This window comes from Corylus avellana, chromosome ca5 (assembly GCF_901000735.1).
Source record: "Corylus avellana chromosome ca5, CavTom2PMs-1.0".
Classification (NCBI taxonomy): domain Eukaryota; kingdom Viridiplantae; phylum Streptophyta; class Magnoliopsida; order Fagales; family Betulaceae; genus Corylus; species Corylus avellana.
Window position 1 is genome coordinate 2,553,509 of NC_081545.1, and position 21,807 is coordinate 2,575,315.

At 33.9% G+C, this 21,807-nt stretch overlaps 2 protein-coding genes across 3 annotated transcripts; both read right to left on the reverse strand.

Moving 5' to 3' along the window:
* Positions 1–1,229: 1,229 nt before the first annotated feature.
* LOC132182021 (ethylene-responsive transcription factor 3-like) lies at positions 1,230–2,380 on the reverse strand. The gene has a single exon (XM_059595233.1). The coding sequence runs from the start codon at positions 2,177–2,179 to the stop codon at positions 1,520–1,522; it is 660 nt and encodes a 219-aa protein (XP_059451216.1). The 5' UTR covers positions 2,180–2,380; the 3' UTR covers positions 1,230–1,519.
* A 12,451-nt stretch (positions 2,381–14,831) lies between these two features.
* On the reverse strand, positions 14,832–19,640 carry LOC132182298 (zinc finger CCCH domain-containing protein 3-like). 2 transcript variants are annotated; one of them, XM_059595500.1, is made up of 7 exons: positions 19,220–19,640; positions 18,351–18,517; positions 18,104–18,157; positions 17,147–17,263; positions 16,754–17,065; positions 15,750–16,022; positions 14,832–15,528 (listed from the first exon to the last, which is right to left on the reverse strand). In XM_059595500.1, exons 1-7 carry the CDS (start codon positions 19,281–19,283, stop codon positions 15,172–15,174), a joined length of 1,344 nt encoding a protein of 447 aa, XP_059451483.1. In that variant the 5' UTR covers positions 19,284–19,640; the 3' UTR covers positions 14,832–15,171. The 2 variants fall into 2 exon arrangements, with proteins under 2 accessions (XP_059451483.1, XP_059451484.1); XM_059595501.1 differs by lacking the exon at positions 18,351–18,517 and having other exon boundaries at positions 14,834–15,528; positions 19,220–19,638.
* Positions 19,641–21,807: the final 2,167 nt, after the last annotated feature.

Consider the following 21,807-nt stretch of genomic DNA (forward strand, 5'->3'; position numbering starts at 1 on the left):
AAAGGCTGATTTATTTCGTGTGCAGTAGAAAGTGATGACAGAAATAACGCCACTCGTGCCTTGAGGTACTTGATTGTGGTGCAATGGAAGAGCATCATGTAGATGGAGTGAATGTAATGAATATGCTCATGGGCTTCTTAATTACCACAAAAATTCACATAGCTCTTGGATCACAAAAATAGATAAAAAGGTATGCAACTATAAGGATCAGATTTTCCTCCATCCAAATAATTTTTCAAAAAATGTTAACTACATTTACCACTTCTAATCACAGCATCCTTTTTTTTTTTGTAATGTCTTTCTATGCTATTTGTGAAGAGTATTTTTGTCATTTTATTGCAACTTCATCGGTAGATTTACTTTCACTTTCATGTCACATTAGAATACTTTTTTCAAACAAAAATCACCCTCTAAAAGAAAATTAACAAGAGGAGCCCATTGCTAGTTAAAGTATGGTAACTAGTAAATGTTGTTTCCCCCCAAATGCATGTGAGAACTCAAATCTAGTCAAAAGCATACAATTTTTACATCCATTATTTTTAATAAATAATGTGATTCATGGTTCTAGAAATGCACATGAGAATCAATAAAGTTTAATAGATTGGTTTAGAAGAAATTAGTCCAAAACTTTATTCTGCTTAAGAGAATCCAAGGAATGTGGCAAATGCCAAATGGGCAGAAAGCACAAGAAAATACCCATTGCTTTTTTCTTTTCTTTTTTTGTTTTCTTCTTCTTCTTCATTAGAGGGAGGGTAGCTGAGAAAGCCTGAAAACATGCAAATGCATATGCCAATGAGCACATGGCTTTGCTTTTTTTCTTAGGGGTGGGGGGAACTGACACATGCATAGTGCTGGAGATTGGAGGGAGAGAAAGCTAGGGAAGGGTGCACAGCTGCACTGCCTTGGGCTCTGGGTGGGATACTATGCTTACCCATAAGTGTACAAGAATCTGCATCACATGCGCAATAAATGGTCCTTATCAAAAAAAACCCTATCAACCCGTCTCCCTAAAAAATCACCAATCTTCCTCCTCCACCTTCCCCACTTCTTCCATTACCACCACCGCTGTTCTCATCCACATAATTAAAATAAATTAAAAATAAATCCCATCAACTCCTATTCTAGCACCATTATAGTCATTTCACAAATTAAAAAATGAAATTATTATTATTAATTTTAATCATAGAGTTTTTGTACACGGAAAAGAAAGAAAGAGAGAGAGAGATGCGTGATGAAAATTAGATCAAGAGCATCCATTGCTTTGTGATACGATCTAATTATCTTCAACAATACAGAGGTACAAAGATTCATAGCCCAGGAAAGTTGAAGAAACCCCAGATCGCAGAGCAACCCAAATTACAACTATTCTTACATAATAATCTAACAAGGTAGGATTTTAGAATTTGAAAAAAAAAGAAAAAAAAAAAGAACAAAATCCCAATTATCGATTTTTTTTTTCTCGAGAAAATAAGGTACAACAAAAAAAACGTTGATCGAAATCGAAAAAGTGACCGTTGATTCAGAGACACAGAGCCGTGGCACGAAGATCGCAATCATCGCCGTCCATCGGAGGCGGGAGGTTGAGATCGAAAGGCAGGAATTTCCTCCGAAACGACGAGGTGAGCACGCAGTCGTTGTCATTGTTGTCGTCCACGACCGAAGACGAGGAGTCGCAGTCGCTGCGGCAGTCATCGGGCGCGGCCGGGCCCGGATGCGCGGGCGGCACTGGTGCAACCTTCACCCTCGGGGGGGCCACCACCGCAACCCTGGGCCCACTGAACGACTCCACCGTGCTGCTCATACTACTCGTCGTCGGCCTCGCCGCGTGTCGCTGAACCGGACCGTTCAACCTCCCCGAACCAGCCGAAACGCCCGAAACCCTCCCCTCGTCCCTGACCCGAAAATCGGCGATTTGAGCGCCTGTCACCGGGAAATTGATCTTCGCCTTGGGCCCCCGCAGCGACAACGCCGCGGTGTCGTAAGCCCGGGCCGCGTCCTCCGCTGAGTCGAACGTGCCGAGCCAGACCCGGGTTTTCTTCCACGGATCTCGGATCTCAGCCGCGTATCGGCCCCACGGCCTCTTCCGCACGCCTCTGAATTTAACATCCTTAGATTTAACCTCATGACCGAACGTTGTTTTCCCTGCGGTCGCTGGATCTACGGTCCGTCCACGCCGCATGGGTGTCACAGCCGAGGTAGCGCGTGTGGGGGGAGAGAGAGAAATAGAGCTCTTGGACCTCCGTAGATTAATCTCAGAAGAGGTTGTTCTTCATCTTCTGTGTCTTTCTTTCTTTCTTTTTTTTCTTTTTCTTTTTTTTTTTTTTCTGTTTTGTTTTTTGGTGGGATTCTCTGAATTTCTCTGGGTCTCTCTGTCTTGCGCTTCGTTGCTTCGGATGGGTTTGCCTTTTTTATTCGTAGAGTCGTGGGAATAAAAAGACGGGAATGCCCATGGGTTTCGTACTTGTGAGGTGTGTCTGATGAGGTGGGATTTGGTGATTTGAATGTCCCTGTTTTCTTTTGGTTAAATGCTAGTCCGGTGATATGGAGTATTACGCTAAACGAGTCACATGGGTACGGGTGGCATTTAACTATTTGGTGCAATAAGTTTTATCTTCTTTTTTTAACTTATAAATCACATTTTTACGTCATAATTATCTTCCAATAATAATGTAATTATCCCAAACAACGGTTAAATATATAAGTCATTGTTAAAATTATATATGTGTATATTTGATCGACTGAGATTGTCATGTATGCATTGTGAAAATAATTGTGTGATAGAAATATGTTGCTAGCATTGCATGACTCAACCTATAATCAAAGATCAATGTTTATACATCATACTTTTATCTTACTTTATTAATATGTCTTTGTTGATCAACTTTGATCTTTTAAAAAATGAAAATAAGGGTTGTTCGCCCATTAAAGCAATATGTGAGCTAGGTTCAAAATGTCATGAGATAGTTCAGTCCATATCTGATGTGGCCGCACTGAACGGTACGTACAGTGAAGATTGGTTGAAGATAATGTTATCCGACCTTCATGACCAACCTTCTTAGATAGTATGTTTTCATTCCTTTGTGTAGCCCGTTGAAATTCATGCTTAAGAATCCCTTCACCTCGACATGATTGACCTTTTTTACCCTAGACATTCAACTAACATTAAGAACTTTTCATGTAGACAGAGTATTCACAAGGGGTATTGCTGAACATGTTGGCCTCCTTCTAATGAATCTAATGTGAAGCGAAAAAAGTGTGGTATATAGTAGAGAAATGTTACAATGCAACAAAAAAAAAAAATACTAATTTTTGTCCATAAAAGTCTTAGATAGCAATAGGTCATAGGCCACATCTCTAGTTATTGTGGTCTCACACACTAATTGGGCATGTGGCCTTTTGCTACCTATAACTTTTTAAGAGCCAAAAATAGTCTTTTTATTGCAGTATAGCATGTCTCTATATAGCATTTCTCATAATCATTAAGTGTTTAAAAGAAAAAACAACTGCGTAGGGATTTCTATTATGGACAAAGTTTTATTCCAAATTAGATCGGATAAAATTATTTAAATTAAGTTTATTAAATTTATGTGTCTAAAATCATGTAATTTTTATATGCATTTTTATTGAGAATGAGAATATAACATGCATTTTGAACACTTGAAATATTTATATATTTAAAAAAAAAATAGTTGATCGATATTACATTTGGACATTGGTGTTATTTATTAAATAAAAAATATATTATTTTATTAGAAAGAACTTTATGACATTCTTTTCTCTTCCTTTAGAGTCCGGAAATTAACTTCACACAATTATGGTCCTATTTGCTAACGAGGTTCCAAAACTAAAATGCATTTTGTAACAATTTTATTAACCAACAATTTAAAATACAAAACATTTTTCAAATGTGTATCCCATTAAAAGGAGTAAGGCTAGGAATCATCATGACCATTAATTGGATATTTTTCAGTCTAAAATTGACTGAAGTAAATTATGTTCCTCTTTTTATCCTCTTAAAGTTAATGTAGTTTTTAAAATCACCATTAAATTTTAGATTAATCATATTTGGATTTTGATTCAATAGTGATTTTGAGAGCCACATCAACTTGAGGAGGATAAAAAGATAGTTCATAACATTACTCCATTAAAAAACACGTCTTACGTTTATGTTATGTCAAAATACTTTTTCAATCCAAAAATTAAAATATATTATATTTTTTATTTTTGTAAAGAAAAAAAAAATAGCAAAAAGAAATATAATTGCAATAATAATGAAATTTTTGCATATATTATCGAGTATACTGGCTTGAGGATTTTGTCGACTATTTTTTTATATATAAAATAAAAACTTTATTTAATTTCCTGAATTGTCAATTAAACTAAAAAAATTCTTAATTTAGTATATCGATCTTTAAAAAAAAAAAATAATAATAATAATTTTACCTATCCGTTAAGATTTTCCGTTAAATATTGTCAAAATTTCCAAAATACACTTTTTAAAATATATATATATATATATATATATATGTTTGTTCAAAGATTCAAGCGTTAAAATTTGTGTATATTCTGTTAAATCCTAACAAACGCATAAATCCTTGCAATTTTTTTCCTAAAAAAAGTTAGGAGTGTTTTTGTAATTTTGACATCCTAACCAATGGATGAAATTGAAAAAAGAAAAATTGAAAGATTAATACTTTAAATTGAGAGTTTTTTTAAAAAAATTTTATGAAGATAATTATAAATGTTATGAAAGTTAAGTATTTATATTTTTTCATTAAGCAAGAGGGAAAATAGGTAAAGAAGCAAAAGGAAGAATGTCCTATCCTTGTACGTAGACATCTTTAGCATGAGAATTATAAACAGTACAGCAATAATGTTGACCACTTTGGATATTGATTCGCTGCTTTTAAATTCAATGGATATGTCCATAATCTTTTTTCTTTTTTGTCTAACCGGATATCTTCATTGTCTACTTCTTGCCAAAGGACCACATCAAATTATCATTCAACCCAATGCTTAAAATGGTACAACTTTTAATACACATTTATCCCTATTAAATCATTATTTTTCTAACAAAAATTAAGTTGATAAAAAATAAAAAAATAAAATTAATATTTTTTTTAATCAAATAAGCCTAATACATAAAATATTTAACTGAAATGAAAAATATAAAACTGTGGAATTTAAATATGAATTCAGAATTTATGTTCTAATAACATGCTAAGTTGGCAAGTCGCCACTTATACCAAAAACCTAAATTAATAAATTTAATTATTTAATTAATACTTTAACATCATCAAGCATGCAATAAGTTGACTTTGAAATAACAATTTGAACGTGAGACCGCCCCGCGTTTTTTGGAGATCAAGAATATCTAACAATTGGATTAGTGCCTAGAGGCTCTAGAACCTGTTGGGATTGTATTTGAAAAATAGAGTTTTTAAGTCAAAAAGTACTTTTGGGCAAAAGCTTCATTTTTAGGTGGTGTTTGGCAAATGGGTTGGCCTAGACACTGTAGTTGATGTAGATTGATGTGAAAAAAGTAAGAATGTTTGGTATAAAAAAAATGAAAAAGTGGTATGGAAAAGTGAAAAAGTTTTGTTTTGTAGTGATTTTTTTATTTGAATAATAATAAAAAGTGAATGATTTGATATAAAAAGTGAAAAGGTTATAATGTTTTGATGTTGATTTTTTTGGGAAATAGTTATAAACAGTATTTGGGCCAACCCCATCCCCTTTACCAAACAAAGCCTTAAGCTTTTGCCAAAAGTGGGTTTTGGTCATTTTTTTTTGGCTTTTTGACCCTTAAAAGGGCTTTTAATTTTTTTACCAAACAAATACTTTTTTCTTCAAACGGACTTTTTAAGTATTAAAAATAATTTTAGGCCCTTCCAACGCAATCTCAAATAAGCCCTTAAAAGTGGTAGGCAAATCACTTTTACAAGCTAATTTGAGCCCAAATTAACCATTAGCGTGTTTGAAATTGCGTTAGGAAAAGTAAACAAGAAGCACATTTAATACCTAGAAAGTTATGCCAAACGAAAAATGTGACATGTATATGTAAAAAATTTTAAAAGTGTTTATTTGACTTTTTAACTCTAAAACAGTTAAAACATGCTTTTGAGAAAAGTTTAAAATTAAAGTTTTTTGAATTTAAAAACTTTACTTTCTAACGGAGTTCCATACATGCTCTTAATATAATTATGCAAAATTACTCATAGTTCATGGCCTTTAAACGACTATATATATATATATATATATATATATTTTTTTTCAAATGCACTTTTGAAATAATATATTTTTTGTAATTATGTTTAAAAACACGTAGAATTGTAAGGTCAAAAACACTTTAACTACATTGAAATACACATATGTTTAAGTGTAAGGAATGCCTTCTTCATTGAGTTGAAGTAATATATATGAATTATTAATTTCCACATGAGTTAAATAGAGCAAAAAAATAAAGCAACAAGCACAAATTACTTCCCAATAAATAGATAAATACTAGGGGAAAGTCCACATAACCCCCTCAAACTACCACTCAATTGACAATGTCCCCTCCAAACTACCAAAAATTGTCAATGTTCCCCCAATGACGAAATTACCCTCAGTAAAATTTTTTTAAAAAAAAACTAAAACTAAAACTAAAACTTCTAGAAAAATCCTAAAACTAACAAAAAAAAAAAAATCCAAGCGGTGGCCAATTTTTCTTTTAAAAAAAATCCTTTTTATAAGAAAAAAATTAAAAAAATTTTCGATTTTTTTTTTTATAAAAATTGAAAATTTTCGTTTTTTATTTTTATTTTTGTTTTATAATTTTATTTAAATAAAAATCTACCTTTAAAAAAAAATTCGTTTAATAAAATGAATTTTTTTTAAAAAAAAACTAAATAAAAAAATAGTTTTTTTTAAAATAAAAATAAAAATTTCCGTTTTTTAAAAAAATAAAAAAATTTTGTTTAAAAAAAATTGTTTTTTTTTAAATATTATTTTTAAATTAAAATATTTCGTTTTAAAAAAAAATCAATTTTTTTTTAATTTATAGGGGTATTTTTGTCTTATTGAGAAATCTATAGAGGCATTTTTGTCTTATTGCTAGTCTTGAGGGGGACATTGACAATGTTTTAGTAGTTTGGAGGAGATATTGTCACAATTGAAAGTTTGGGAGGGACATTGTCAATTGGGTGGTAGTTTGAGGGGGGTATGTGGACTTTACCCTAAATACTACTTAGCAAAATAATTCATATTACATTAAAATATTTTTTAAATAGAAATTAGAAAATAATTTTCATACCTAAAAAACACCTTTAAGAAATAAAATACTTCAGCGATCTGATTGCTGAAACAAAAGGTCAGAAGGACAAAAAAGTAATTCGAGAGGCTCAAACACCGTAATCGACATGGGTCCCAGAGGGGCCATCACGTTAGCCATTCTCGAGACCAGCCCACTGACACGCCACAACGCTAATTGCATCACCCACGGCTATTGCTTTCTTCCGTGTTCCTTCCTCAGCGATGCACCACCACTGACTCATCCCACGGTGCAGAGGGCGATTGGGCGGTGCCGTCATCATGGGGGTACGTGCAATCCAACACCTCCACAGGTGAGCACAAGGTGTGCCCAATCGAGTTTTCATGCACAATAATTTGCATCACCCACGGCCTCTAATATTGATTTCGGAAACGTTTCCTTTATATAGCCTTATTCAATTTGTTAGGTCTTTGACCCTTTTCTTTTCTTTTCTTTTCTTTTCTTATTTTATTTTTTTATTTTTGTGTCTTTTTCTATTCAATATTGAGAATATAAAAAGAATGGTTCCCTAATCAAGAAGGTCCAAATAGAGAATGAAATGTTGGAATAAAAAACAAACAAATATATGAAATTGTGTCATAAAATGACCCGGTTCAATGGTTATTGGCTAGTAACCCAAGCAAAGGTCCGCCCTGGGAGACGGTTGTAGGTGCAAATCACGAGATAGCTTGCTTGCTATTGCAACAACAAGGCGACATTAATTAGAGACCGCCACATGATACTATGTTTTAAAATTAAATTTATGGTTTAGATTATATTTAACATATCTACTGTATATATGTTATCACATAATAAATATATGGTCATCAAAAAATGCTAAAAACTATACTTCTATTTCACTAGGCTGATGTGGCAATGCCGTTCAATCCTTTATTTTTTAATTTTAGTAATACTACATACTCAACTTTCAACCAAGTCTCATCCCGTTGAACAAATGTGACAATGCTCTTGGGTCATTGAATTAGCCTTTTATTAAAAAATGAAAAAAAAAAAAAAAAAAATTCAAAGGCCAATTGACGATGCTAAATAACCTAATGGGATGGTGGTGGAGGCGGAGATGGCATGGGATGAGTTAAGTATTTAGAATTACTCAATTTTCTTTTAATAAAATTATATGCGCATTACATCAACCCAATAAAGTGCTGATGAAAATGAGAGGGTCGTTAGATAAATAATGCGTTCTTCTAGACGGATATGTTGACCTTTGACTCGTTGAAAAAAGAAAGGTTACCCTGCCCAATAAAGCAAAGAGTTTAGTAGGCTATAGGTCTATAGGGTTTGGCCCCCTTGTTATCTAATGACACCTGCCTGCCAATCAAAAATTGGCGATTAAAATTGGCTTGCAATGGAGATAGAGAATTGTTGGCCAAAAACATCCCATGACTACTTTCCTCGAATGTGTTGTTGCTGTACTTTACTTTACTTTGAAGTCCCCCCTCCCCAATATAATTGTCAATTGGTCAATCTCTCCTCAAATATCACACAACTAGAAGTATTAGAGAGCTAAAAAGTAGAAGTTAAAATTCTTTTTAAACTAATGTGACAAAAATTTTAAAATAAAAAAAAATTCTAAACAATCGGGGGTGTGTAGAATTCTTGCCACATCAGTTTGGCAAGAATTTTGGCTCCTACTCTTTTGCTCTCTAACACTTCTCTTGTAAAAAGAGTTTGTCGGGTTTCCTTTTAACGCACACCTAAATATGCCCTAAATATTTGTTAAAATAGTGATTTAATATTATCTCTTCTTCTTATATCTCTCTTTATATATAAAAATAAAAAGAGTGCCGTTAATAATAATCGCAACAATCTTTTCATTTATGATCAAAACGATTCACTTTAGTAAAAATTATATTAAAAAAAAAAAAAAAAAACCCCAAGAATTTACACCTTACACAATACAATATAAGAATTGAATCTAGAAATGATATTTAAGAAAGCGAAATGTTTAGAACTTTGACCTAGCCTGTTTATTAGGTTTTTGGGTCAATCATTGTTTCTTAAGAGTTAATTACAAAAAATATCACATTAACAAAGTGATTACTCTTAAGAAGTGGAAAAAAAAAGAAGTTTAGTGTAATCCAACCGCTAGACAAAGACAATTTAGCGTTTTGGTAAACAGTAATTATATACTTTTTATTTATTTATTTATTATTATTATTGGTAAATGGTGATTATATACTTTTTTTCCTCCTAATCATGACCCATAATCACACTGACCAAAGCCCAATAAGTCAAACGGGACCATCGGGTTTCCAGGTAAAAGCAACCCACCGGCCACCGGCTCTTACCAAAAAGCAAAATAAATATAATTTCTTTTTATTAATAAAAAACACGTGAGGCGGCCTTCTCTGACTCTGACTTGACTTGGATTCGTATTTTTGGGTCCATACCCCTCTGCTGTAGACACCCTCGACCAGACCAGCTGTGGCCCAATGGACCAATGCCACGTGTCCACACGAGAGATTTAATTTTGCTTTGCATTTTGGGCCTTTTTGTTTCAACTATGGGCGTGTTGTTTTTTTATAAATATTTTTATGAGCTTTTTTTTTTAGGTGGGCTTAATTGAATTTTTGAACTAAATCCGCTTGTAAATTTTATTATGAAAATACAAAAAAATTATTGTTTTTTTTTTTTTAATTATTCTTTTTGTTATGCCTAGTTGGTATTTTCCGAGGAACAATTAAGATTTACAATAATTACTTATTCAAATTGTTAAATAAATTTAGAGAGATTTCATGTGGGTCATTAATATAAGGGAAAACTTCACTGAAGACCCCTAAACTTTCACCCATTTTGAATACCTTCTTAAACTTCAAAATCTCTCAATTTAATCCCATAAACTTTCAATTGCTCTCAATTTTAGCCGTTAAAAATATAAAAAAAGACCAAAATATCCTTGATTTTTTTTTTTTTTTTTTAATAAAACATTTTGGAATTTGGAATTTTATACAAAAGTTAGGGGTATAAACATCATGTAACGTTTAAAATTTGACGGAGAGATTCAAATTGAGAGCAATTGAAAGTTCAGGGGACTAAATTGAGAGATTTTGAAGTTTAGAAAGAGTATTTCAAAATAAGTGAAAATTCGAGAGTCTTCAGTAAAGTTTCCCCTTCGTATAAATCCAGGGGCAGACGTACGTTGATGATTCGTCCCCCCAAAAGTTTTCAGAAATTTTATATTAGCATGTGAAATTTTATATATATCCCCAAATTTCAAAATTTGTCCCCCCAAATTACTGAAGATGTCCTCCCAAAACTCTCTCACCAAACAATTCTTCAACAAATTGTCCCATCAAATTTTTTTTTATTCTTTTTATCTTCAGCACTCTCTCTCTCACCGGAAAATTCTTAAATTGTCCCCAAAATAATTTTTTATTCCTTTTGATTCGCTTTGGCTGAATCCCCATTTTCACCAAAAACAAGAAGGAAAGTCTACCTCAAATCACTGAAGGTGAAGTCAAGCACCCATCACCCAAATGCTTCAAAATCAGCTTCACAGCGCATCAACTTGATCTGGGTATCTGGTTTTTGAAGCCTGCACTTGAACATGAGCAAGAGAGAGAGAGAAGACTCAGATTTGCTTCACTGGCAAAGTCCCTGCCAAGTCCAAGATTACTCAAAAGAAAAATAGGCTTAGAAATCATAAAGAAAGAAGAGGAAGAATGGGAATAAAGAGAGAGAGACAGTAGCTTGCTAAGTCACATGGTGGAGAAATACGAAGAAATGGCAATTACTGGGTATTTGTTTAGGGTATTTGCTGGATTTGGGTATTTCCCGATTCACGCATGGAGAGAGAGAGCCCTTGTCGGAGTGGATTTGGCTTGGCTCAAACTCTCATATTTTCTTTTTTCTTCTAGATAATTTTCACGGCTTTTTTTTTTTTTTAATGAATAATTTTCACGGCTTAGTTGTTAAAAGATTAAAATTAACATTTTGACTTATCTAATTTGAGATTTCATAGGATTAAAATTTGGGTTATCTTAATTATTGCTGGTTGTAGCATTGTTTTGGCTTGTCTCATACTCTCATGCTCAGTATTATTGTAGTTGGAAGCCTCATGGCATTTTGTTAGGAGAAACAATTCATGCTCAAAGGTATAATTTTTATTGAATCATATAGATTGTGCTTAGTTTATATTGCTAATACTTTATGCTAATGTATGTCTGTAATGCCATAAGAGTAAGATTTTGAATAAGTATTTACTGTATTTTGATATTATACAAGTTTTGTTTTTAGCTTTCATTGTTGGTTAATTTGATGGGTTTTAATTCATTAATTTATTTGTCATTCTTTCACTTGTTAGTGGTAATAAAAATTATAATAAAAATTACTTGTGATTTACTATGAAATTATATAAGTTCGGTATGTGCTACTATTTTCACGCCCAAATAAGATAGTCACAACTGATATCTCCGGCCTACCCTCTTAATTAGAAAAAAATAAATAAATAAATAAATTCGTCTCCCCACACTCAAAATCCTGGTTATACCCCTATATAAATCTCTCACGTTATTTAGAACTTTGGGCAAAAATTATAGTGAATCGCAATCCGAACATTGCCCAAGTTCCATAGGGCCCCACTGCAATAGGGACAACGTGGGACCACCTGGTCCACCTGGCACACCTGAGAGGGACAATAGCGTAATCAACACCCCATCCAACCACGCACCGTTGCTTCTAACATAAGCCTTTGGTAGCGTAGTACGCATCACCTTCGCTAAGCCGATGATCGTAAGCCTTTTTAGGCTTTGCGAGAAGCGCAAGTTAGCATTAACAAATTAAGACAAACCTTTATTTATTTATTTTGTTGGTTAAAATTTACGCGGGAAAGTGGGTAGTTGGTGACGGTGCGTTGGTTAGAGCTTTTTTTATTTTGCCCAAAAAGATGTGCCGGATGGTAAAGGTTGTTCGCGCCTTGTGAAATCAGGAGGATCCAGCGGCTGAGATTAAGAGAGAGAGAAGAGGGGTCCACAGGTTTTTGATAGCAGTGGGGATGATTAAGTGCACGACAGTGCGTGGGGTCCCGAGGATCAGATCTCAGGATGTGAGAAGGAAAACGCACGCTCCTTCAAATTCACTTTGCGTAATATTTTGGGGAAAATACAACTGATCTCATTCACATTTATTTTCCTTTTATTATTATTATTTTTTTAAGTATTCACACTTATTTTTCTAAATTATCATTTGTGATATTGATGACGATAAATCAGACGAAATCGAGCATATGACAAGCTAGTACATATTTTTAAATTGAAATGATGAAAATACTCTAAAAGTTTACATAATAAATTTACTTAAATATCTTACAATTTTTTTTATAAAAAAAAAAAAGTAGAGCCGTGTAGTTACTAACCTCGATGTGATTGTCAATGGCTCGACAATCCTTAAAGCACTTGAGATACTGCTCACCCCAAATAAATCAGAAGAGTGGCTCTACCACTCTCAATTGATTTGAAGGTGGCCGAATCATCGGAGTGAAGTGGGTTGCCACTCTCTCGATGATTCAATGGTGGCTAAACCACCCTTGAACACTTTGGGGAGGCGGGTAATTCAACCACTATTTTTTTTCAAATTTTTTTTTTTCATGTTTTTTATTTGGGGCGTATGTTAGTCATTATATATATATATATATATATATATATATATATATATATATATATAAAGAACACATGCATGGTGCATGTTGATTTTTCATTCGAATTTAACGCCCTCAACTTACGAATGGGGGGCTCTTTGCCTATAAATGGTAGCCAGAGGAGGTTAGATATTATAAATGATAGTTTGAAAGACTACGTGTGAATGAGTTATCAATTCAACCTTTTTTTCGCATTTTTTATTTGTTTGGAGGACATTTAGTCATTATATATATAGAGAGCACATACAAGTCACATGCTCATTTTTGTCGAATTTAACGCTCTCAACTTATGGAGAGATGCTTAATTTTGTCGAATTTAACGCCCTCAACTTATGGAGAGATGCTCAATTTTGTCGAATTTATTGCCCTCAACTTATGGAGGGAGCTCTTTGCCTATTAATGGTAGTTGGAAAATGTCATGTATCACAAACGATAATTTAAAAGACTAAGAATGAGTTATTTGTTCATAGGCAATAAATATTCACCCTAAATCTTAAACGCAATAGTGGGAGGGAAAACAAAATTCTAAATTCTAAAATCTATGTTTTATTTATTAAAGGGAAAATCAAAATTTCAGCATCAAAACCCTTTTTTTTTTAATCACTCTTATGCTTTATTTAAAGCAAATAATGAAAACATATTAGACGGACAGGGAATAAGCAAACATAACAAAACTAAAATCGACGCAATTACAACAATGGAGAATTTGTATTCTTATGGCCCATTACCTATTCAATGGCTTGGTGCTCTCCCACATTAGCCTCATATTAGCACAACATTTAGGTTTTAAAAGCTCAATTATCTACCTATAATTGTTATGGCATACGAACACCGTTTTTTCTTACAAATTTTTTTGACCCAGTTTATTGAATTGATACGTGTTCAAAATACATATGACTCATATATATATTTGTAATTTTCACGTGCATTTTTAGCAAAGCATGTAATTCTTACATGCATTTGTAAAATTACACGTGAGAATTACATAAAACGTTATAATACATGATACACGTGGCACATTTATACCCACAAAATTTACTGAGGTAATAGGCTACTAATAGCCATGACAGGTTCTTTCACTTACTAAATCCGCTGTACCTGCATTCACAAAACCAACCATTGACATGAGGACTCATCCAAAATCAACTAAGCAACAAAGTTTAACCCCCTAGGAACTTTCCTTATTAATGACACAACTTTACCCTAACTTGGCATGGTAGACGGTAAATTCTCTTTCAAGAAGATAAAAAGGTAATTTGTGTATAGATTTAGATCCCCATGCGTGGCTGTATAACAGGCTTTTCATGGACCGTTCATTTTAAAAATGAATGGCCCCGATCGTGCCCGGCGGCAAAAAAAAAAAATGAAAAGAGTTTCGTGGTTGTTTTAGTGGAGACGGCTAAACCACCTAAAATCACATGTATTGGGTGCAACTGGTTTACTTTGGACCGTCCAGATCATGCCAACAAAGCATGAACTAAAAAGAGGCTTGAGGTGGTTTTAGTGGGGCAATCGCCCACAAAAAGGTCATTAGGCCACCCCAAACCGGCCATTTGGGGGTGGCCAAAGTGTGGTACGACCACCTCAATCTGAAGTGTCCTATGTGTATTGAGGCAACTGCACTGCATCCTGTGTACTCATTGGATGACTGCACCGCAATTCCAAAACCTAACTTACATTGGATGATTGCACTGCAACCTGTGTATTCATACATGGGTTTGTCAAAGCAACCCAACATGCATACTTCATCAGTTCATATATATTTATATACCTAGTGTCTAACAGCTCCTGGTGTATTTTATATCATTTCATTCACATCAGTCGTCAGCAAACAATTGCTGTTCCCTCTTCTAATGAAAAGCAAGAGGTTGTAGGGCTCAAGAATTGCTAAAATTTCACACAACAATCAAAATCAAGCATTCTGCAAAGTGCAAACTCTCATCAACCCAAATGAATATCATCCGAAAAAAAAAAAAAAAAAAAAAAACAACAACAATTTGGGTGGGTGGGGGGATGGGGTTTGGATTTCTTACAAACTTTCACCTGCACTTTATTCACCACAAAAAATGCCTTCCATGCCCCCCAAGCTTTCAGTCATCATAAAAATCCTATCCCAATCCGCAGAACCGCAGGTGAAAAGGGGGGGCAGGAGGTACACGTAATAAATATCTCCTGGATGTAAGCATAAAAAAGGATGTGACAAATGAGCTAGAGAGGAGTGATGTCAACCAGATTGATCATGTAAAGGTTCTGTTGAAGTTGGAGTAGAGTGTGGTGAAGAACCAGACTGTTCAGGTGAATCCTCTGAAATCCTCGTATCTGATTTATCATGTTTGTTTCTTGCAGCATCATGTTTCTGGACCCAATCAGGAAACTTTGATGATTTAGAAGGGGAAGTCTCAGATGAGTGGGCTGCTGACAAGCTTCTTGGATAATTGAAGAGAGATGAATCAAGCATAGATAGATTAGGGAGGCTCAAAGTATAGTTATAAGGCTGAGCTACAACTGGGTGATCAAATTTGCAAGTTGGGCCATACTTGCAGAGTCCATACATACTGTAGTATGAACATACAGCTTGCCCCTGTACATAGGAGAGCCAGGAGTCAGCCACTGATAGTGTAACAATAGAAAAAGAAAAGAATTAATAGCAACAACAATCACCAATTTATTAAATAGGAAAATGTGAAATTCTTTCAAAAGAACAATTCATTATATTCCCAATTAATCCAAAGTTCCAAGCAATAATGAATTCTTACACAAACCAACGTCCATGTCATTGTACTAAATAGACGAAAAACTTACAGGTCTCGAGGGAAGGCCAGGCTGGTTTACCACTGATTGTGCAAACCTTTCTTTCGGGTGATGGAACTTGCAATCAGATCCATATTTGCAGGTCCCAGTGTTCATAAAATACCGGCACTCAGGTTGATCGGGCCTCTCAGGAAGATTTGTAGTTGTAGATAGCAAATGCATCTGCCCACTAGAACCTGAGTCACCTAAATTCTTGGAGTTGTATATATAGTTGGAATTCAGAACAGTGGTAGAACCGTTAGGAGACAGAGGGCTCATGTTTCCCTGTGTGAAGATTGAAAACATGATCAAATATTAAAACAAAAAGAAAATTTCAACTCAACTTAACAAACCTTCTCCAGCGTTATTTCTCCCAAAAGAGACAATATGAGATAAGGCCATCTTAAGATATAAAAATATTCAACTTAAGGAGTTTATTTGTTTGTATGTGTATAGGCAAATGATAATTAGGCAACATTTTTTTTTTCCTGGCTATGGCTCCCTGATGTAGGATGATAAACTGTTTGGCTATCTCATAATAACCTCTGCAACCAAAAATCATAACAAGCATTTGTTCTTTACACCTCAATCCCAAAAACAACAGTTTTGGTTTCAATCAACAAGGCCATCCAGCTCACCCAATGAACAGGCAATGGCTAACACTGTAACTACGGCCACAATAACAGAGAAACCATAGGACCAGTTTCCACATTCTTGTGACAAAAGACTAGCCAATGTATCTTAAAAAAGAATGTGAAATAAACATTGCACGGTTGTCAACTATGCTTGGTGACGAATTTGAAACCATTCTTGCAGCATAGCTCCAAAAAGACCACATGAAGCTAAAATCATGGCATTTTTGTTCCAAAACCACTATATGAACTATATGCAGAGGTTGGAAACAGGATCCCAGATTGCATAATAAACAATATAAGATACCTGCTAATGCAAGGTTATTATAAGAACAAAAGAAATTCAAACAACAGTTTGTTCAATTTAAGCGATCATGTACTGACCATGTAAGTGTTCCAGCCTGGTGCAGGTACAACACATTGAGAAGGAGGAAGAACAACAGACATGTAAGGTTGCAGACCTGGCATGCGCGGACCAGATACATATGACATTTTTGGTAACGACCACGCTGGAACTCCACCTACATAAGGTACACCAGATGACGGCACAACTGTTGAGCCCATAGATCCAAAAGCTCCATTTCCAGCTACTGGTAGAACAGTTCCAACTGGTGCAGGCTGTGGATGATGGAACTTGCATGCAACTCCAAACTTACATGATCCAGTTCGCATGTAATAAGGACAAGATTTTTCTTCCTAAGGAAGGATCAAAAGTGATTTTTATTCAATGCAAACAAATCAGTACATAGCACTGAAATGACAGATGCAAGTAAGAACCTGACGCATGGGGAGACCTAAAATGTTGAATGAGACTGGTCCAGCACCATGCCTGTCCCTTGGATGATGATATTTACATGTTGACCCATATTTACAGGTCCCTGTCTTCAGAAAATACTGCAATGCATGTGCGGAAGTGAACAATCATAAACTATGAATGTTGCCATAAAGCATGATTTCCACCACAAATTCCCAATAGTTAGCATTATCAATGATGGCCAATTCCTATCATATTTACAAATTGCAAATGATAGACTTCAGAGGTAGACTACATTCTTCATATCTTAAAGAAGATTTCAAACAAATATGAAGAACTTCAAGACGATCAAGCATTATCTTTAAAAGTCAAAACCATGTCATCTTCGTTTCCATATTAGTGTTACTTGGTAACGCAGAGAACTTTGGACATCATACAGAAAATGTCCACCAAAGAGGACGCATGTGATCATACATAGATAAACATTCCACACTATAGAGATAATAAAGTAAGTGAAAGGAAATTTCAATAATAGAATGCGTGTTTCATGCTGAAATTATTGAAACAAGGAACCAAGTCTACAACTCGTGATAACACTTATAAAAAAAAAAGCACTTGCAACTTTTGGTGTCTGTAATAGATATATTATGTGAGAACACATGGTAATAATCAGAATTTCTGTAGAATAACCTCATCTCATAAAACATGTTGCTTTCCTTTATGTTCAGTAGAGATTCTCACACCAAATTCATGTTTCTCCAAAACTGTCTGCACTTCTATTCTACATATGCAATTCTATTTTATATCAAATCGAATAAATATCTATCCAAAAAAAAAAACCAGATTATGTTCTTGTTTTTAGTACTTCCACACCCATAGATCACACCAAACAGCAAAATTAGCGACACCAATAAAGCATAAATGCGAATTTTCTTGCTCCTCCTTTTATAAGAGCAATGCCAACTAGATGGAAATCATACCCCACAGTCAGGCTGTCCAACTCTTTCTGGGAGTTCTCCACTGTATGGAGCACCCTGCACATAATAATGTAATAGAAAGGCTAAGTCAGTGACATTACCAATAAGAGCACCCTGGACAACTAAGAAGCAGCAGAAAAACAAAGATGATCCTTGTGTGAAAGCGGCAAACAGAATCATTTATGTTCTACAAAATTCAAATAAAACTAAGCTCACTGCATCTAAAATGCAAATCTAAATGCTTTATTACCTGTGAAACATAAGCCGGGTGGTTATAACGACAATTAATTCCATAACCACACAACCCAGTCCTCAAATAATATAGACAGTCAGGTTCACCAGGTCGATCCGGATAGGGAGCCAACTGAGCACCACCACCCTCCTGATTATCATTGATTTTCAACCGCCATAGTGTATCTAAAATAATAAACAAATAACCATATGATCGAGATTGAATCTTCCAAAGACCGAATCTGCATGGCATCAATCACTAAACTTCCCCCAAAAACAATAACCCAAATGTCAACAAACATTAAAAAAAATGGGGCCACCCAACCAAATTTCAAGAGGTTAAAAAATTTTCACCTTATAACTACAATAATAACAACAAAACTAGATTCATTCAAAAGTCTGAAATCACATTTAACTTAAAGGCACAAATTCCACTGTTGAAACAACAAACAACAAGTTTGACTCTAAGCCTCAACATCCATTGCATCAACCATCAATGCTCTTCAAACTCAAAACCCACATGCCATCAAACAAAATAAACAAGGCAAAAAACCACTTAATCCTAACAATTCCAAAAATTTCTACTCATACATCATATAAGCACAGGAAAAGCCAGAATCTTCCAAACCTCAATATGCATTGTAACGTGGATCAAATTTCACCAAAAATAAAAAGCCACATAGCAACAAACACATAAAACAGAGTAAGAAACACAAAATTCAAACAATTTCCAACTCAAACCATTAACACACACTGCAACTTTGATAACAGTGAGAACAACAACAGTAACAACACCTTGATCAAAACCAAAACATCAAACATATTTCACAAAACCCATAATCAGATCTCTCCATACTCCCCAAAGGGTGCACCAAAATCCAGTACTACCTTCAATGTTATTAGCGGATTGATTATGCGTAGCATTCCTCTGGACTTGCCGGTTATCTGGCATCTGTAGCACAGAGATTGTGTGAACCCCTTCCAACTTTTTTCTCAATTCCTCCAATCAAACCCAGAAAAAATCTCGAATCTTTCACGCAAATCACACCCTCGAGTCCCTCAGAAATCACAGAAAGGGTGTGGCTTTGAGAGGATATTGGTGATCAAAGGCTGTGAAATTGAAACGAACAGAAAAACAAAAACAAAAAAAGTTGTTGAAAATTATATATGAAAGTAGAAAAAAAAAAGCACGAAGAGAACCACGTTTTGAAGAATCAATGTGTGAAATCTAAGAAATATATTCCAATTCTGTGTGTTTTTTTTTTTTTTTTCTTTTCTTTTCTTTTTCCCCTTTTCCTCTTTTCCTCGGTTTGGAAATTTCTTGGATCTTTGAATGTGAAACCCCGAAAAATAATAAAATAACTATTTATTTGCACTCGTGTACGGATTGTAAATTTTGTGAGTGTGGTGAAATTACTGTTTTGCCCACATCAACTAGGTTGTGATCATTTATCGTAAAATGTTTTGTCGTTAATTGATTCTGAATAACTTACTCGCAAAGAGGAATGTTGCACGCAAAAGTCAATGTGCCTTAATCATTTTTATTATTTTTTTAATAATGTCTTTTTTATTTTTTTTTAATAAAAATGTTAAGCGTCAATATTTTTTCTATATTTGGCTCATCTCATCTTACAAATCAATTATTAGATTTGTGAACCTATATAAACCCTACGTAAGTCAATGATGGATTCCACAAATCTAATAGTTGATCTATTGAATTTGATAAACCTCACAAATTTAATGGGTAATCTATTGAATTTGTAGAAGAATATGAGCTAAATATGAAAAACTTATTGACCTTATAGCATTTCTCTTTTCTTAATGAGGCTAAGAAAACATATTTTTACCTCATCATTATCTTACAATACTAATGTTGCAATTTTAACTAATTTGTATATTTTATATTTATTTTTATATGAGTAACGTTATAAACCACATTTTTATTCTATAATATTGATGTAATAAGTCTAATTAAAAAGTTAGTTGTAACTGTATTGATGTAAGAAGTCTAATTAAAAAGTTAGTTGCAACTGTCAGGTCAGCATTGTAGTATATTTGAGAGAGAAAATTATGATTTCAGTATTACTATTTTTTTTTTTTTTTTTTGTATTTACATTATAAAATAGTTGTAGCATAAAAATATGTTTTCTAACATTTTTTTTAAAAAAAAATTTCTTACATGATGTTCTAATTTTTTTTTCTTAAAAAAAAGAAAAAAGAAAAAGTAGAAGATACAAAAACAATAACAAAGGTTATCTTTTATGCTTTAAATGGGTAGATCTTAGAAAAATACAAGTGGTAATGCTACCAAAATGGCAAAATATGTGGTTAAAGTGGCACATATGACTAAATTATTTAAAGCAACTTTAGCATGCCACTCATAAAATCCTAATTATTATTTTAAAATTAAATGAATCAAATTTGATTATCATAAATAAATTAAAATTAGTGGTTAATATGTTATGATTATCTTATGGGTATGATCAATACCCATACCAATCTCTGTCTCCGTCCCTGATTCCGCCTCTAGTTTTCATTATAGAGTTACTTAGAAAAATATAAAACATAGAGAATTTTAAGTGAAATATTGGACTTTCATAGAGAATTTTAAACGATTGATTTTATTTTAATATATTAATAGGATGCTTCTACAAGTACTCTTTCTTTAGTGATGTTTTCGTCATACACTCAACGCAATATAAAGTTATGGCGTGGAAATCACTCTTTCCTGATCGTCAAAGTGAGTCAAGGTGAAGGGCGGTGGTAAAATTTGGGCCCTTGGATTTGAATTTATTGCGGGACCCACGTGAAGTTCAGTGAGATCGACTACACGATTCTTTTTTGTTGTGTGAAGGGCATTTGTGTCATCTCGAAATTCTTTTCTTTTTTTGGTTTTTAATTCGTTGGTGTGTTTTAGCATTTGGAGAAATGCGAAAAATCGTCGCCGTCAAAGCGCGCGAAAGAGATTTTTGGGCATGTGAAGGGGAGGGAGGTGGTGACAGCTGGACCGTTGGATGTGAATTTTTCTCAGCAGTATGGGACCCACATCGACCCCCCAAATAAAAAAAAAAAAAAGGAATTTTGTCTCCGATTCGCTACTTAGGAGATGGGGGCCCACCATAAAGGACGTGTCAGATTCTCTTTGGGAGATCCAAACGACCCCGTTGTGAGCAAATCTCCTCAGCTTTTTGACATTTCCAAATGCAAACAAATTCTCAATGCAAAATGGGCTCATGAGGGTTGGTTTGGTAATGCTTTTTATAGTGTTTTTTTTTTTTGTTTTATTGTTGCGATAAAACATAAAATGGTGATAATTGTTTTGTATTGTCTGTTAATGAATTTATATATATATTTTATAAAAAAATATCTTAAAAAGTGTAACCAAACAAGCCCTTAGTTTTTAGCTAATATGTATCGGCTAGGCCCCATCTAATTTGAGTTGATATATATATAAGTGAGATTGTATTAATAAAAAA

Bases quoted from the DNA above. Each gene is read 5' to 3' on its own strand.
- LOC132182021 (XM_059595233.1), bottom strand. From the start codon at position 2,179: ATGCGGCGTGGACGGACCGTAGATCCAGCGACCGCAGGGAAAACAACG.
- LOC132182298 (XM_059595500.1), bottom strand. From the start codon at position 19,283: ATGCCAGATAACCGGCAAGTCCAGAGGAATGCTACGCATAATCAATCC. The intron at 18,518-19,219 runs GTAGTACTGGAT...TTATTATTTTAG, and splicing joins ATCCGCTAATAACATTGAAG to ATACACTATGGCGGTTGAAA. The intron at 18,158-18,350 runs GTAATAAAGCAT...TATTATGTGCAG, and splicing joins ACCCGGCTTATGTTTCACAG to GGTGCTCCATACAGTGGAGA.